This window comes from Chrysemys picta, chromosome 1 (genome assembly GCF_011386835.1).
Source record: "Chrysemys picta bellii isolate R12L10 chromosome 1, ASM1138683v2, whole genome shotgun sequence".
Classification (NCBI taxonomy): domain Eukaryota; kingdom Metazoa; phylum Chordata; order Testudines; family Emydidae; genus Chrysemys; species Chrysemys picta.
The window spans coordinates 94,965,336-94,982,464 of record NC_088791.1 but is presented as its reverse complement, the minus strand read 5'-3'; the positions used below and the strand labels follow the sequence as shown (position 1 = coordinate 94,982,464).

General features: G+C 50.2%; 1 protein-coding gene across 2 annotated transcripts; it reads left to right on the top strand.

The window, feature by feature from the left end:
• The first annotated feature begins 742 nt into the window (after positions 1 to 742).
• GCAT (glycine C-acetyltransferase) lies at positions 743 to 14,063 on the top strand. Of its 2 annotated transcripts, none has more exons than XM_005302474.5 (9): positions 743 to 1,012; positions 7,973 to 8,103; positions 9,393 to 9,494; positions 10,396 to 10,542; positions 10,909 to 11,063; positions 11,916 to 11,998; positions 12,393 to 12,564; positions 13,060 to 13,181; positions 13,658 to 14,063. In XM_005302474.5, the coding sequence occupies exons 1-9, from the start codon at positions 814 to 816 to the stop codon at positions 13,807 to 13,809; spliced, it is 1,263 nt and encodes a 420-aa protein (XP_005302531.2). In that variant the 5' UTR covers positions 743 to 813; the 3' UTR covers positions 13,810 to 14,063. The 2 variants fall into 2 exon arrangements, with proteins under 2 accessions (XP_005302531.2, XP_005302533.2); XM_005302476.5 differs by having other exon boundaries at positions 759 to 1,012; positions 8,006 to 8,103.
• Positions 14,064 to 17,129: the final 3,066 nt, after the last annotated feature.

The following is a 17,129-nucleotide window of genomic DNA, read 5'->3' as shown; positions in this document are numbered from 1 at the left end:
AGAATCATAGAGCAATTTGCCAAGGAAACGTGTTGCTGTGGTGCAAGGTTTCCAAATGGAAACACACAAGCCAACACAGTTAGAGTCCACTTTTGTTTAGGCCTGTGATTTTTGATTGGGGTGTTGTGTGTTTTTTGTTTTTTACTTTTCATATTTAAATAAGCCTAAGGCGACGTGACCATTGAACCCCAGGCAGCGGGTTTGCTGACCAAACTCTGATCCTTAAATCTGCCCCTGCCTGGACTTCAGTCATGACATGCAGCAGCTCCGGCTTTTCCATTCCCCTCGGACATCCACACCCCTCTGTCCCTACATACTGCTCCTGGCCTGTGGTCCCAACTAGGGTGACCAGATGTCCCGATTTTATAGGGACAGTCCCGATCTTTGGGGCTCTCTCTTATATAGGTGCCTATTACCCCCGACACCCTGTCCCGATTTTTCACCCTTGCTATCTGGGCGCCCTAGTCCCAACTGTCCTGTTCCAGTCCTGAGATCCCCCATGTATCTCAATCCTCCCCTGTAGTACCCACTTGTTATTACAGCTATGAGACCCATGCAGTGGGTCAATGCCCCTCAATCCTTAGGCTGAGGTCGCTGACCAGAGCTGGGCACGTTTCAGTCATTGTACTCGTGCTTCGGCTCTCCCCACACTAGTCTTTACTGTTAGCCGTGTCCCCTTAAATAAACTCTATCGCTGATTGGTGCGCCTGTTGCTACTTTCTGATTGGCTGGTTCAGGTTCCGCCTCCGCCACATGTTGCCATTATCGGGTTCTTTGCCGCTTGCCTTCTCACTGTGAAGCTGAGCCGGAGCAATGTGGTGCAGCCGCCTTCTGAGCTACCCCCTCTCCCAGGGGCAATGTAGTTCCTACAGAGCAAGGGCTGCCCTGGCCCAACTCAACCACGTCCTGGAGGCTGAGCTAGAGAGCATCCGAGGCGCTGGTACCTGGAAGAGTGAGAGGATTATAACATCAAAACAAGGGCCACACATCCACGTAGAAGGCAGCAGAGGAGGTAGGTATTGCATCCATGAAATTTAACGCGTCTCCGGTGTTGGCTAGACAGGGGGAGAGGAGAGACACACAGCGCAGTTAGTAAAAAGCCACAGAGGATTATGAGAAACGCCATATGAATTTAAGACTGTTTAGGGGAGAGAGCAGCACTGTAGCAGATGAAACTCAGCTTTAATATTCATCAGATAATGAACAGAGGCCAAAACAGTCTGACCCACCCATGTGCTGGGGGGAGAGAACCTCGATAGAGAACCCTGTGTGCATATGCAGTAAAAACATGAACATTATTATTGAGTGTATTTTATAAAAGACATGGAAAATGCAATATTATTTCAGGAAACTCCTGCTTTGGAGCAATGTGTTTTCAGATTACAAAAGAGGTAGCTGAGATTATTAAATCAAGGGCAATGAAGATCGATAGGTCCTGGGTAGAAGTTACATACACCAAAAGATTGCGGAATGAAGGATTGTTTGATTTAGCTGGGAGAAGTGTTTGAGAAGATTTAAAGCAGCATTGTCAGGCTAAAATAATATTTAAAAAAAAAAAGTAAAACAAAGAATATTGAACATCTAGTTTAATGGACATTGTTTATACACTGTTTATTTTTTGTATTTCTCTCATCTTGGACAATGATGTTAGATTAGCCAGATTCAGTTTTGTTTCTAGTCAATATATCTTTTGGGTTCTGCACAAGCACAATGTGGCAAGGCAGTTTGTGAACATAGTATGGGGCTTTTCATTTGTTTTTGTGTCTTTATTTGAGAACTTTCTCTTTGAATTAAAAACCAAAACCCAATTCTGTGGGCATCAGTTTTTCTAAAACCTCATTTATTTTTGTTTGTTTTTAAACAAATACATTTTGGGCCTAATTTGACCTGTCTTTATGCTTATAACTGACAGATTTATTATTATGAGGACTACTGTGAAAGATAGTCAGATCCTGCCCTCTTATGAAGTCCCATAATATGAGAGCCTGGGCTCACTTGATGAAGCGAATGGCAAGTAAATTTAAAGCCAGTCAAAGGAAATACTACTTCTTGCTGTGTGTAGTCCAGCCTGTGGAATCCTCGCTGCAGGAGTCAAATACTGGAATTGGAGTATTTAAAAAAGAGTTGGATGATTTTATGACCAATAATAACGTTTGTGTTTATGCCAGCTAAAATAAGGCAATCCAAACTCACACTTCAAGAAGCAGAGTGATCACTGCAGGGGTTAGGAATGAATTTGTTCCTTCTTTTTAAGGTTTTTTGGATGACAAACACAAGGCAGTAGTATTTATGAGCACCGGACTGGGGCTTGGAAGATGAGTTCTTCGCTCTTCTGCAGATTTCTTGCGTGACCTCAGGCAAGTCACTTGGGCTATGTCTACACTGGCAATTGAACGACAAAACTTTTGTCTTTCAGAGGTGTTATCACCACCCCTCCACCCCCCTGAAAGACAAAAGTTTTGCCGACGACAGGCGTCCGTGTGAACAGCGCTTTGTTGGTAGGAGCGCTCTCCTGCCGACAATGCAAACGCTGCTCGTTGTGGGTGGAAGTTTTTTGTTGGCAGGAGAGCCAACAAACAGCGGCTACACTGCATGCCTTTTAGCAGCACAGCCATGTTGTTAAAAGTTGTGTAATGTAGACATAGCCTTAGGCTGTGTCTACACTAGAGACCTTACAGCGGCACATCTCTAAGGTCTCCTGTGTAGTCGCTCTATGTGGGCAGAAGAGAACTTTCCCATCAGCATAATTAAACCGCCCCCCATGAGTTGCGGTAGCTATGTCTCCCACCGACATAGGACTGTCTATGCTGGCACTTTTGTCAGTGTAACATACGTCACTCAGAGGTGTGTTGTTGTTTTTTTTTTTTTTTCCCCACACCCCTGACAGACAAGCTTTTCCAGCAAAAGTGCTAGTGTAGACATAGCCTGACTCTCTGTCTCTTCAGACTTGAAATAAGGTGGAGACTAGGTGGGTGAGGTAATAGCTTTTATTGGACCAACTTCTGTTGGGGAGAGAGACAAACTCTTCTTCAGGGCTGGGAAAGGTACTGTGAGCATCACCGCTAAGGGCAGGTCTACACCTGAACTGATGCAGCTGCACTGCTGTAGGGCGTCTGCTGAAGACGCTCTAAGGGCTAGTCTACACTGGCAACGCAGCGCTTTAACATGGCTTGTGTGGTCGTGGCAGAGTCCTGGGAGAGAGTGAAAAGTGTTCACCCACAGGCGATAGTCAGTTTTTGTCTTTTATCATTTTTCTGTGTGAGTTCATTTGAGACCGTAATGATTGTCTGGTTTCACACACATACAGTATTTGTTATTGGGGAATTTAGTGCATTGGCTGAGGTACACTGCATGTGTAGAATGCATGGATTTTGAAAGGTGTGTTGTGGGGGGTGTTGATCATTATAGCAGTGGAGATATGTCTGCAGGTTTTGTATTTGTTGTTCTGGCAGGGTCTGGTGCTGCTTTGAGTTGGTGTGTATTGGTTTATGGGGAGCTTGCTTCTGGTGATGAGCTTGGGGAGTTGTTTGAAGGCCAGACGTGAGGGATCAGAAAAGATTTCTTTCAAGATGAGGTCTCCACTTAGTATGGATTGTAGTTGTTTGATGAAACCCCATATGGGTTCCAGCGTGAGGTGATGCGATCTACTTCTCTGGTGGAGTGTCCTTGTTTGGTGAAGTTGGTTTTGAGTGTATTAATGTGTATATCCCAGACTTTCTCCTTGGAGCATATTCTGTAGTACCTGAGTGCCTGGCTGTAGACAACAGATTTCTTGGGGAGTTAGAGGTGGTTACTGGATCTATGAGGGTAGGTGTGGCAATCCATCAGGTTTCTTGTATATGATTGTCTGTAGGGTTCCATTGCTGAAGCTGATTGGGGTGTCCAGGAAGTTGATGCTAGTGTGGGAGTGTTCCAGAGAGAGTTTAATGGACAGATAGTGGTTTTTGAAGTTGTGGTGGAAATCTGAGAGGGAGTTTAAGCAGTTTGTCCAGAGGATGAAAATATCATCAATGTATCTCAGGTATATCATTGGTTTTGTGGTGCACTTGTCCAGAAATTCTTCAAGGTAGCCCACGAAGAGGTTGGCATATTGGGGAGTCATCCTAGTAACCAGGGCTGTTCCCATGGTTTGGACAAAGTGTTTGTTGTTGAATGTAAAATTGTTATGGGTGAGGATGTAATGGATGAGTTGGGAGAGTGTTTGGGGTGGATATCTGTGGGTTGTCCATTGTCTTGTAAATATTTGAGGCAGGCAGCCATGCTGTCATTGTGAGGGATGTTGTTGTATAGGGAAGTGACATGGATGGTGTTCCAAGGGAGATTGTTAATGTTACGGAGTTTGTGGAGGAAGTCGGTTGTGTCCTGGAGGAAACTGGGCCTTTGTGCAGTGAGTGGTTTGAAGATGGTTTCTATGAGTTCCAATATTCCTTCAGTAAGAGTGCTGTGGCCAGATATGATGGGTCTGCCTGGGTTCCCTTGTCTGTGTATCTTGGGAAGCATGTAGAACAGGGGTGGGCAAACTTTTTGGCCCTAGGGCCACATCGGGTACGGAAGTTGTATGTGGGGACATGGTAATTGTGAGTGATGTCGTTATTCTTTGAGGAGGAGATAGTGGAAAAATTGTTCTAGTTTTCCACATGTTAATATGGCATCAGGTTCTGTAGTGGGACAGAAGCTCCGTCCCTTGGAGAGTACAGATAATTCAGCTCCATAAATTGATGACGTTTGGATGCCGAGTAATGTCCATGTAGTAGGTACGGTGCCATGGTTTCTCCCAGAGGTGTTCTGGGTCAGTGTTGTTCTGTGGGTTGTGGAGTAGTTGTAGTTGGTTCCACTTTTTGTTTGTGTTGGATGGCTGTCCTGAGGGTTTTTTTTTTTTTTTTTTTTTTATATAGTTGTTTTGGATTTCTTGCATCATTTCCAAGTAACTTTCCTGTTTTTGTTTGTTTTGTTTGTTTATTTTCTTCCAGTGTGTGGTGCACTTTTTAACAGTGAGGGTAATTAATCATGGGAACAAATTACCAAAGGTGATGGTGGATTCTCCATCCCTGAAAATTTTAAAATCAAGATTGGATGTTTTTTTTTCTATAAGACATGTTCTAATCCAAACAGGACTTCCCTAAATTAATTCCTATGCCCTGTGTTACGCAGGAGGTCAAATAGATGATCACACTGGTCCCTTCCGGCCTCAGCATTGTGAATATCTGCCTCGGTTTCCCCATCTGCCAAATGGGAATATTATTAATATTCCCTTCTCCCACACTTTCTCTGTCTCTTGCTATATTTTTTTATGATGCCCAGCACAATGGAGCCCCAGTCACAGTTGGGGCACTATTGTAATAGAAAGAATAAAAATTGGCCTGGTACACTGAGAGTAGGAGCTCTAGTTTTTTTGACAAAACCCATGGAGAAAATGCAGACTTTCTACCCCACTGTATATAAATTTCAAAACCCACTTAAAAAACCTAAGCCACTCACATGGCCAACCTCCATCTTCCATGAGCTGTTCGGTTGTATCACTCTGGGATATATTGTAGAAATGTAATATTCCTATTCTATAAAAGGCTTAACCCACACCTGGCTGTTGATGATCCCTGTCTAGACAAGTACCTATCTCTGGCAGTATTTCGGCCCATTTATACTAAATCACAACAGAAAAACCAAACAAACAGAACTGGGGAAGCTGACTTCCTGAGGCCCCCTAATATGGTTAATACATAGGTAAGGACCTGTCTACAAGAGAGAACCAACCTTTGACCATGTCTAGATAGCATATTGCAGCTCAGTCCTCTGACACTGAGGCTTTTGTAGTATATCTTAAGCCCTTAGGCGCTAACTCTGTTCTACAAATGGAATAAAGAAACTGTGTTTAAACATGCTTGTTGCTAACCTGGTTTTTAAGGGCCTAGGTTGACCCTGATCCTGCAAACATATGCATATGCTTTAATTTAAGCATGCGAGTGATCTCCTTGAGTTCAATGGGATTACTCGTGTGAGTAAAGATAAGTATATGCATAAGTATTTGCAGGATATGGGGTCATGGTTTGGCAAGCCAGTGTGATCAGGGCCTAATTTTGCTGATTTCTACATATTTAAAACAAACACCGCCCCACCCCCTTTTTGTTGTTGTTGTAGTTTAATTGGTGTTTTTTTTGTTTTGTTTTAAAGATGGTTTGACCCTGTCTGCATTAACTGGCCATAATGAGGGTTTATTTGGATGGAAAGCTCTTTGGGCCAGGACACACTGTGTTTGTTTGTGTGTGTGTGTGTGTGTGTGTGTGTGTGTGTGTGTGTGTGTGTGCGCAACACCTAGCACAATAAGACTCTGATACTGAGGCCTTTGGCTTCTACCACAGTATAAATGTTAAACAGAAATAATAAGCATTGGTCCTTATCCGTTCCCAGCCCTTTGTGTCTGGGACCTGCCACAATGGTGACGGTTGAAAGGGGGTTGTCAGTGTCCGTTTCAGAATCCCATTTTTGTTTTGTGAACACCTATTGTATTTCAACCTTCATTTCAAATGTAATCTTCAGTATGGCTTGGAGCATTCAGTCTGTAGCAGGAACTCAACACCATGTCCAGAAACTGTCTGAAAAGCTGGGACAGAGCACAGCAATCCATTCCTAGAGCAACGGGGGTTCTATTGGCAGGGCCAATAATGTTGACTGATTCCCTCCCTGCCTGGAAGCTGGCGGTGGGTGTTGGACGAATCCCCAGAGGAAGAGCAGGCACAGAAAAGGTGTCAGAGGCTGTCTTAAGACATGCTGTCTGAGTCATTGCCAGAAACAGCTAGAGGGAGTGGAGGCAGGTGGAGCTTGGCTTCCCCTAAAGGACAGAACCAAACCCAGGACTCACCAGGGGGAGAGGACACTGAGGAGGCTGTGTCCAAAGTTTGTTGTTTTCAATAGATCTGTAACACTCTTGAGCTTTTTAAGAATAAAGTATGTGTGAGAAATTCCTTTGATAAGCCTGTATGTCCTTGCTTTGCTGCTGTGTTGTCCTGGGAGGGGTTAACTAGAAAAAAACAGCGATCCCACAGCCAGATGGACTCTGGGGAATGTGTCTAAGCAACTGGGGGCTCCGAGGCTGGGGCACTGGTTCCTGGCTCTGAGGTGCTTGGACTCTGGGGTCTCAGTGCCCACGAAGGGTGTCAGATGTAGGGCCTGCACCTGGGAGTATGCCTGAAAGACCTAGTGGTAGGAATAGTGACCAGTCGCTACCCAGGCCCAGGGAGCTTAGCAGCACATGGGATTTGTGGTTGGAGCCAGTCACAACTGACTGGAGTCTGTTCAGAGAGCGGGACTCGGTTGTGACATTGGTTTTCTATTTAGGGCCTGGAAGAGGTGATACTTGCTCGTGTTGTCATCTGAGAATTGGTTTGCCTACTTTTATCTGAGTTTTCAGATTTTCATCCTATATTCAAAAAACAAAGTGGCCAGAAAAAGCCAGAATTTTAGCGCTGTCCTTGAATCAGCCTTTTTTTTGGAACCTGAATTTAAAAACCAGTACAACCGGAAACTCAGCCTGCCTGCTGAAGCAACAGACCGCCTGTCTCCTGCTGGATGGAGATCCCAGATAGACAGATCCTCACTGCCATGCCTCTGCTTACGTGAGGAGAGAGACAGAGGAAACTGGCTAAACTGTTACAAGAAGAACAGGAGTACTTGTGGCGCCTTAGAGACTAACAAATTTATTTGAGCATAAGCTTTCGTGGGCTACAGCCCACTTCAATAATGGGTCATTGTGAAGCAATTGGACTTATCTACTTTTGCTCAATAATCAGCCCAGGGGGCACGCTGGAAATGTGACATAAGAATGTTTCCATGGTTCCGGGCACATACCTGGCTGCTTTTGGTGTGTTAGCTTCAGTCCTGCTATTGGCTGAGGTTTGCTCTATTGTCTTGCTGCATCAGGGGGTGGGTAGGATTTATATGCATTGCTCACTCCTTCCTGCCCTCCTCCTCTTTGCAGAGATCCTGAATTTCTGTGCTAATAACTATCTAGGGCTCTCCAGCCACCCTGAGGTGATCCGCTCTGGACTAGAGGCCCTGGAGAAGTTCGGAGCTGGTCTCAGCTCTGTCCGTTTCATCTGCGGGACTCAGGTATGGGTGGGGCCGGAATCCAGAGTGGAGTAGTAGCCTTTCCCTGGGTCTAAAACCCAATAATCTGTCACCAAGCCACACTGCTCCCAGGTGGAACCAAGTAGAGTGCTTTAGGTCTAGCCCCTCTTTTCTCTCCTCTTCTCCCCTACTTGTTTCTCCTTTCCTCCTCCATTGATCTCTTCTCCTGTCCCTCTCCCCATGGATGTGCTGTCCCCACTCCCTTCCCTTTACTCCTCACTCTGTGGTGTCCCCCCCCCTTACTGTGTGAGCCTGTCCCTTCCACTCCAATAAATAACCAATTATAATAATTAATGGAGATATCCCATCTCCTAGAACTGGAAGGGACCTTGAAAGGTCATCGAGTCCAGCCCCCTGCCTTCACTAGCAGGACCAAGTACTGATTTTGCCCCAGATTCCCTAAGTGGCCCCCTCAAGGATTGAACTCACAACCCTGGGTTTAGCAGGCCAATGCTCAAACCACTGAGCTATCCCTCCCCCACCCCCCCCCCCCCCGGTCTCCACATGGGCTCCTGGGAGAAGGCAAAGCCCTCACTCCCATGTATATTAATTAGCTGCCATTCTCCATGATTTCTTCCCAGGATCTTGATTTCCCCCAAACCAATCCTATATCCACCACAGAGGAAAGAAGCCTTCAGCTTTGCCTCCATAGTTACCTATAACAACAGAGCAGGCATGCTGCTCGCGTGCTTCCCTTTCTCTGAACACTTATCAGCACATGCATGTCCACACAGATACAGCTCTACATGCTTATCCGTACACGTGGCCACACAGACACCCCCCTACATGCACTGTCAGTTTAAGGGTATAAAATAGGCTTTCTCGTTAAACCAATAAAAAAAACCCCCAGGGTTGTAAAAAACCCTGAGGATCTCTAGTTATAAAATAAACACCCCAAATTTCCCAGGGCCAGACCTGCAGCTACAATAACTTGAGGTAGCTTCCATGGCAGCAATGAAGCTACCCCAGTTTACATCAGCTGAGGATCTGGGCCCTTTGTGTGCCACTTAAACTTTTTGGGGCAACGTCTCAGTTAAAAATGGTAAGTGCCTCAGCGCAAGTGCCCTGTGTCTGTGTTGATTTGGAGTCTTGTGGTTGTAGTGATTGGTTTGTGGGACCAAAAATTATAACCACAATTTAGGTTCCTTTGTGAGAAAACTCATCTGGAAAAAAAATAGGCATCCCACGCAGAAAACCATGGCAAGCAGGGAACTCTAGCTGGACCACTGGTCATGTTAATAGAAATCCCTCACTCTCTGTCTTGTCTCTAGAATATACACAAGAACCTGGAGGAGAAGATCTCTCGTTTCCACCAGAGAGAAGACGCCATCCTCTATGCCAGCTGCTTTGATGCCAATGCTGGTATCTTTGAGGTTCATAGTGCATGTGTTGTGTTTTGTGTGTAGGGGGCAGCAAGGGGAAGGGCTACATAGGCAACAAACCAAGCTCCCAAAGCAGTTGCTTCTGCTGATGATCACATTTCCCTCAGCAGGTTGCAAGCTGAAGTTAAGGGAGATGAGATAGGGATAGAGAGAAGACCCAATGGCTCTGTGTGCTGCTGGGGTGGGGGGCTGAGGTGCCATGGAGCTTTCTAGTCAGCCTTCATCTCCTCCTTCCTAGTAGGGTGACCATCACAACGAATCCTAAGTTTTGGGTGGGCCTCTGCAGTGGAACCCATCCAGCTGTCTCCTCAGAGCGACCCATCACTGTTGGCCACCTTCTGCAAGCCCCCAACATCCCCAACCTGAGCTCTCTGGACCCGCTCACATGAGAATTCAAAACGGATGCAGCCACTCCACCTAAAAAGTAGGGGAGGCGGCTCATGCATACTGGCGAGGGTGGCTGAGGCCTGCAGGGGAGGATGGGTAGCCCCTTGTGGGTGCATGGTGATGGCGAGGATCCCAAAAGTGTGGGGCAAGGGGTGACTGTCCCCAACCTAGGCCCAGCCCTGGTAGAGGAAGTCAGCGCATCCTGTAGGGTTGGCAGAGACGTGGCTTATGGAACAAAGAATGCAAAGGGAGAGGAACCCCATGGCGGGGAAAAGGAGCTGAGAGATAGAAGCCTTAGTGGTGTATCCCATGACATGAGGAGAGACGTGGTGCCCTGACACTGCCCCATGAGTGGCCTGACCACCAATAGGATGCAGAGGGTTCTGGTGGTCGGCTAGTGAGGCTGCCAAGCCAGAGTACTGTGGCGACACAGAATTTTGCTCATGCATCTAGCAAGGACACTCCCCCCGTAACCCACCGCAGCCCATTGTTTTGCTGTCTGCAGGCACTGCTGACCCCAGAAGATGCAGTGCTGTCGGACGAGCTGAATCATGCCTCCATCATTGACGGGATCCGCCTGTGCAAGGCCAATAAATACCGCTACAAGCACATGGACATGCAGGACCTGGAGGCCAAGCTGCAGGATGCACAGGTACAAAGACGTGGTCTCCCCTGGGGATGCACTCGGTCTGTGACCCACTGTCAGTCTAGGAGCAAGGTGCCCATCTCCCAGAGAATAACTTTGCATCTCCTAGAGGAGTAACCTCCTTTGGCCAGCATTCGAAGCCGCCTTGCTAGACTCTAGGGAGAATCCAATCCTTTGCTCGTTGGCAGGAGGAAGCCTGCCAGAATGTGAGCTCAAGAATGGATGGAGGGGAGATGGTGGGTGGGGGCCATATAGTCACGTACTGGGAGTACTAGACCCCAGTCTCCATTTCCTCCCACTTCCCAAACACATTTGCTCAAGCTGTTGTCTTTACCCATGATCCCTTGCAGCCTGCCACACTCTCTTCCATAGAAACACCGCCTGAGGCTGGTGGCTACCGATGGTGCCTTTTCCATGGATGGTGACATCGCCCCGTTGAAGGAGATCTGCAGCCTGGCCCAGAAATACCAGGCCCTCGTCTTCATCGATGAATGCCATGCCACTGGCTTCCTTGGGCCCAATGGGCGGTACAAGACCAGACCTTCCTGCTAGTCCCACGTCTCAGTCTCTGGGGCTAGACCAGCCACGGGTTTGAATAGGGGGTTTCTTTCTTGTGGGGCTGTGGATCCTTAGAGCCACTAGTCCTTGAAGGGATCCCCACCTGGCCATTGACCTCCCCCGCCCCCTTACGAGATGGTAGCACCCTCCTTTCTACACCTGTCTTTGTGTCAGGGAGTGGCATAACGGGGGTGGGCTCAGATTTTGGGGGTAGCATTCTCAGTCTTGGGGCGTGGGTGGGCGGGGGCCTGTTCGGAGCATACTCAGAGGGGCTGTGTCTCTGCTCTGGCTTATGAAACCACCAGTTTGCTGTGTGCAGGAAGTAAGAGCAGCCTGCACTGGGGGGGGATGAGGAGCCCACGCGCCGAGCCCCCAGTTCTGCCTTTGCTAGCAGGGCTGGCTCCCTCCTGCAGGAGGCGACCTCACCCCATCTGGAGAGAGAACTCCCCTGAGGAGGCCAGCCAGGCTGGCTAGGCATGGTTCCCTGGCCTGCTCCCTGCTGCTTTACGCTGCCGCTGACTGGACAAGGCCTTCCCACAGCACGGCACATCGGGATTTCACATCCTGCATCCATAGCTACTGTCCTGGTTCTGCGTATCCTTCGTTTTAGCACAAAGCTGGTGGTGGGAATGCAAATGGGTGGCGGTGCCCATTGGGTTAACCTGCCACTGGAGGCGTGGCTATTCCATCAGGACTGGGAAAACATCAGAGCCATGCTGGAGAGAAAGTGGCAATGAACTGGTGCCAGGGCACAGCCACCACGGCCCAGCCCCCCAGGTCGGAGCTGCCAGGGCTGATGGGGTCGTGTTCTCTCCTCGCAGGGGTACTGATGAACTGCTGGGGGTAATGGACCAAGTGGACATTGTCAACTCAACGCTGGGGAAGGCACTTGGAGGAGCAGCAGGTTCAGATATTCCCCTTTCTGGGGCCTTGTCTTTCTACGTGGCCCTGTACCCGAGAGCTCCCCGAAACCCTTCTGCCCCCTCCCTTTAACAGTACAGAACTGATGGGGAACACCAAGACATGGACAGGAGCTGAAGGGCCTGGACCCAACGAGGGTCACTACAGCAAGGGTGAAGGGGGTCTAGCAAGCCCTGCCAGGTGCACCCTCCTCTGACCTCCCTTTGGAGACGTCACACCTGGGCACCCAAGAGGGAACCCTTTAGTGAAACTAACCAGCTGGGATCCCAGGCACTGCTGCCTGTGTTACCGGGGGGGGGCGTTTCCTGGGGTCCCGTTGTTGGCTGTTCCTCCCCCTGTCCCAAAGGATGCTCTCTTTCTGTCTCCTCCCCCTGCAGGTGGCTACACAACTGGCCCCAAGGCCCTTATCGACCTGCTGCGCCAGCGCTCCCGCCCGTACCTCTTCTCCAACAGCCTGCCTCCTGCTGTCGTGGGCTGCGCCTCCAAGGCCCTGGACCTGCTCATGGAGAGCAATGCCATTGCGCAGTCCATGGTGGCCAAGACCAGGCGGTGAGGGCTGAGGACCTGGAATCCTTTCTCTGCGGGAGACCCCCAACAAGCCCCTTCTCCGTGCAGTCACTTCCCTGCCCATCTCACTCCCTTGGCCAGTAGACTCCTTTCTGCTCAGGAGTGAGTTGTCTCTGGTTCTTTTCCCATCCTCTGCTGATAGCACCACCTGTGGTTTCCAGGGAGATGGCTGTGATATCATAGCTGTGGGATTACCTAGTGCAAGGTCCAGCATGACCCCACATGCCAGGCACCAGTCTGGATGCGGAAGGCGCCATGATAGCCAGAGTGGCACAGCGGAGCCTGTGGGCAGAAAATAGGAGGGGATCTCGGAGGAATGGCCCGTTCCGCACGCAGGTTGGGTGGTGCGGAGTTTGATCCTGGCCGTGGAGAAGCTAGGACAGTGCAGAGCCACGCAGGTGCCAGAGCAGTGGGCTGAGGGGAAGGGCTTCGCCAAGCAGGGATGATGTGCTCCTCTTCCCCTTCCCCCCCGGGCAGGTTCCGAAGCAAGATGGCTGCAGCCGGATTCAGCATCTCGGGGAATGATCACCCCATCTGCCCTGTGATGCTGGGCGAGGCCCGGCTAGCGTCCGTGATGGCTGATGACATGCTGGAGAGAGGTAAACCCAGATAGGGCTGGGGCTGGGGCTGTCAGGTGGTGGTGTCACGTGCAGATGAAGGGATGGCCTCTGATCCTCTTTCCCTGTAGCTATCTTACTCCATGTCTGGTAGCCGTAGGGGATTTTCTGTACCTCCTCAGCCCCTCCAGCAATGGGGAAGCGCCCCGCTCTAGTTATTCCCTTTCACACTGCCTCTGCTTTGCTATAGGGCCTTGGAGAAGAAATTTTCCCTACCCTGCCACTCTGCTGGGCAGCACATATACCATTTGCCCTTCCCAGGGCTTCCCTCGCAGCTCTGTAGGAGGCGCCCTTCCAGCACCAGCATGGAGTTGTGTGCTGCTGTGTCTGATCCCTGCTTACTGGGGGGGGGGGGGGGGGGAGAAAAGGAGCTAAAACCCCTGAAGACTCCCTCCCACTAGTAAACGAGCCCCAGTATTAATGTTTGCCTCCCCCTTGCACATGACTCTCATCACCAGGCATTTATGTCATCGGCTTCAGCTACCCCGTGGTCCCCAAGGGGAAGGCGCGGATCCGGGTGCAGATCTCAGCCGTCCACAGTGAGGACGACATCGACCGCTGCGTGGAGGCCTTCACAGAGGTGGGGCGTAAACATGGAGCGTTGCCCTGACTAACCAGCTAGCACAGGGGATGTGATGGGGCCTTTCTCAGCCTTTCCACAAGCAAGACCGTGCCTAACCTGGGGAAGAACCATAACCAGAGTGATGCCCACAAGATAGTAGGATGTTGAAGATAAACGGATCCTGGCCTCTGGGAGGCGTTAGCCACCATAGCGTTCACAGTGGTGGGGGCGATGGTTTGGGGGTGGCTCTTCATGTTACAATACATATTAAAGATTCGACCAAGACATAAAATCAGCACAAACAAGCATCTTGGTGTGATTCTCCCATCCCAGGCCTGCAGTCTGTTCTTCCCCTCCTTCCCACTGCTGCCTGCAGAGGTGGGGAGCCTGGAGGGGTGGGGAAATGGTGTTTCCCCCTGAAGACGGTCGTGTGGGATTAGAGCCTGCTGTTAGTAACCATTGTACACTTAAAAGGCATGGTTCATCTTAGCCCCTCTAAACCGTTCCAGTGGCATAAAGGGGCTGGAAAACCAGCAGATCCGGCCCCCAGGGAATTCCCCCAGTGCAGATGGGAGCTGGCATAACAGCTCTATGTCATGCCCATTGGTGCACCACTTCACTCTAACTGCTGTAAAGGGCCCATTAGCCCTGACTGGGATGTTGGTGCCACTGTAGCTAGGGGGTTGGGGCCACTCTCCCCCTCTGTTAATAGTTTCCATGTCGCATTGGCCATTTTAAGCCCTTGTGCTGTCCCGGTCTTCAGAACGCTTCGCCTCCCGTGTCTGTCTCTCCTGTTCCTTCTGTAGGAGGGAGAGGGCATGCAGCTCAGTAGGTAGACCAGCAGCATTGTACCCCGTGGCCTTCTGGTGTCTCGTCAGGACTAGGCCACGTGTTAAATGGGCTGGGTTGGTTCTTGGTACCGTTCTTACCCAGTCTACAAACAACAATTACCATCCAGTAGAGGGCGCTGCTGCCCAACATCTGTTCATACAGGAAGGCTGAGGAGGGAGCGGGGGAGGGAGTTCACAGAGGCTGTGTTGTCTCCAGGGTTTGAGGAGATGATCGCATTTGATGACAGAAACCTATAATTTGGATCCATTCGTTGCAATTATAACATGCCAGAAAACATGGAGCGAGGCTGGGTGCTGGAACTTGTTTGCTCAAACTCTTTGTGAGTGATTCACTTTGCAGGAACCAGAAGTGAACCCAAGACACCACGCGGGAGAATTTTTGGCATCGTCTTTGGTCTAAATCAGAAATCTCCCGCTTGTGTGCGTGCACGCGGGTGCCGTGTGTTGGCACCGCTCTGCAGGGCAGGGCAGCGCTAACATTAGTTGGTAGCTAATCCTCCCTGCGTCCCTGGCAGCAGTGGTGGGAAGTGTTACTGCCGCTCTAGAGAGCAAGAGGCAGCCCCCAAGTTAAGGAGGTGCTGGCCTACACAAGGCCTGTAAGATTTTCCCCAGCCCCTTGAACTGTATCCAGCAGCAACCAGGAGGCCAGATGGTGCGTGCTCAAGGCAGCCCACCTCGCTTAGGAGATGGACAGCTGTGTTTTGCCCCTGGTGAAGCCTCTAGATGGTTGTTATTAAGAGTGAGAGCTCGGGTATCTCTCTTGGCAGTTCTTTATCCAGTGATGCAGCTTGAAAATTAGTTGGCTGTGCTTGTCAAACTGCCACCACGACACCTGTAAAAAGCGGCTGGAACAGGGAGGCGGAACTAGCCTGGTTTGTCTCCACTGGTAGCTGCTGGCCCACAAGAGGCACCAGGAGAAAGCACCTGGGCAGCAGAGCCACCGCAGGACCGGGTACAGTCATTTCTTTCCTGTTACTTTTCCACATAAGCAATTACCGCAGTTGCGACTGGGCACTTGGGGATGGGATGAGAGATGGTTGGGGGCCTGGGAAGGGAGCTATCCAGGAGACAATTTCTGTTTAGATTTGGTCTCCATCATGAAAACAAATGGGACTTGCCCTGTTCTAAAATGAGAGGGGGCTAAACGATCAGGAGAACATTTGCTCTGGTTCCCAAAGGGCTCCTGTATGAGTGCTTCGGATCTGGTAAGCTCCAGCCTTGGGAAGATCTCCAGTTGTCAGAGCCTGCTAGCACTGGCGTTAGCTGACTCTGAGCAAAACCCCTGCCATGGGGCACCCCTAGCTGAGAGGAAGATAGCCGTGTCAGTGCCAGCGTACGCAGAACAAGCCAGCTCTGTCTCATGGCCACAGAAAATGATGGGAAGCTGCCTGCCACTCGGGCCCCATTGTACCATGACACCAGCAGGGAGGGGCTAAGCCTTGGGTGTGCGGGGGTGCTTTGAGCCCCCAAGCAAAGCTTCCACCATTTTTTATCATCGAATCCAGTTTTATCCTCTCATATCCTGTATCTACGGATGCCCTTTTCTCCCCAGTATGGGTAGCACACCCAGCCCTAGGCTTGCCCCTGCATCTGGTGCACTTGAGTGAACCTGCAGCAACTCTTCTGTTCCAGTCCTGGGTTCCCACACAGCTCTGCCAAATACTAATATGCCCCATTCTTGATCTGCAGGTCCCTGCTACTCCAGACCTGCTCTCCCAGTGCCCCTCCGTCCTGGTCTGCAGCTCTCCCTGCTATTCTAATCCAGCACCCACATCAACCAGGAGTGTTGCTGAGCCGGTGCACACACGTTGATGGTGGAAAGAGGAAACAGACCAGTGAGGGGAGAGGAGAGAGGCAGTGCCCCTTTTGCTGCTGCCAAACTCTCCCCTCGTAACAAGATTCTTGTGCCTCCTTCCCCAAGTGGCCCAGTTTCCCTCTTCCCCCTCAACTGCCAACCCCTCCCCAAGGGGCGAGCTCTCCCAGCCCCACACCACCCAGCTGTCAGACCTGCCCCAGTGAGAAAAGCTTGACTTTACTGCTAGCTGCCCAAACCTCCCCACTCCCTCTGCCACAGCTGCCTCCTCTGTGCCCTCCATCCTCCCGCTCCCCTTTAGCTGCCAAACCCTTTGTCTCCATCCAGGTCTTCCCCAACAGCTGCTCTGGTTCAAGACCCAACTGTGCAGTTTCTGCAGCAGCTCTTGAGCAAGCAAAGGTTTGGAGAAATGAAATCTTGCAAACGAATAACGCCCCGTCGAGTGTGGGATTTGTGTTAGTACTGAATTCACTGCAAAGCTCTGCTTCTCACGGTTTCCTGGTGTATGTCACACTGCTGCAGACGCCGCAGCTTCTCCCAGCGTTCCTTCCGCCCTGTGCCCCACAGAAATCAGAGGGTGCCGGCTGCTCAGCAGACTACACAAAGCCAAGGCCATGCATCCCCTGCTATTCTAGTCTAGGGCTCTCCACAGCTCTGCTGATGCACCTTAGTGCTGGTCTGCCGCTCCCCCCCCCCCCCCCCAC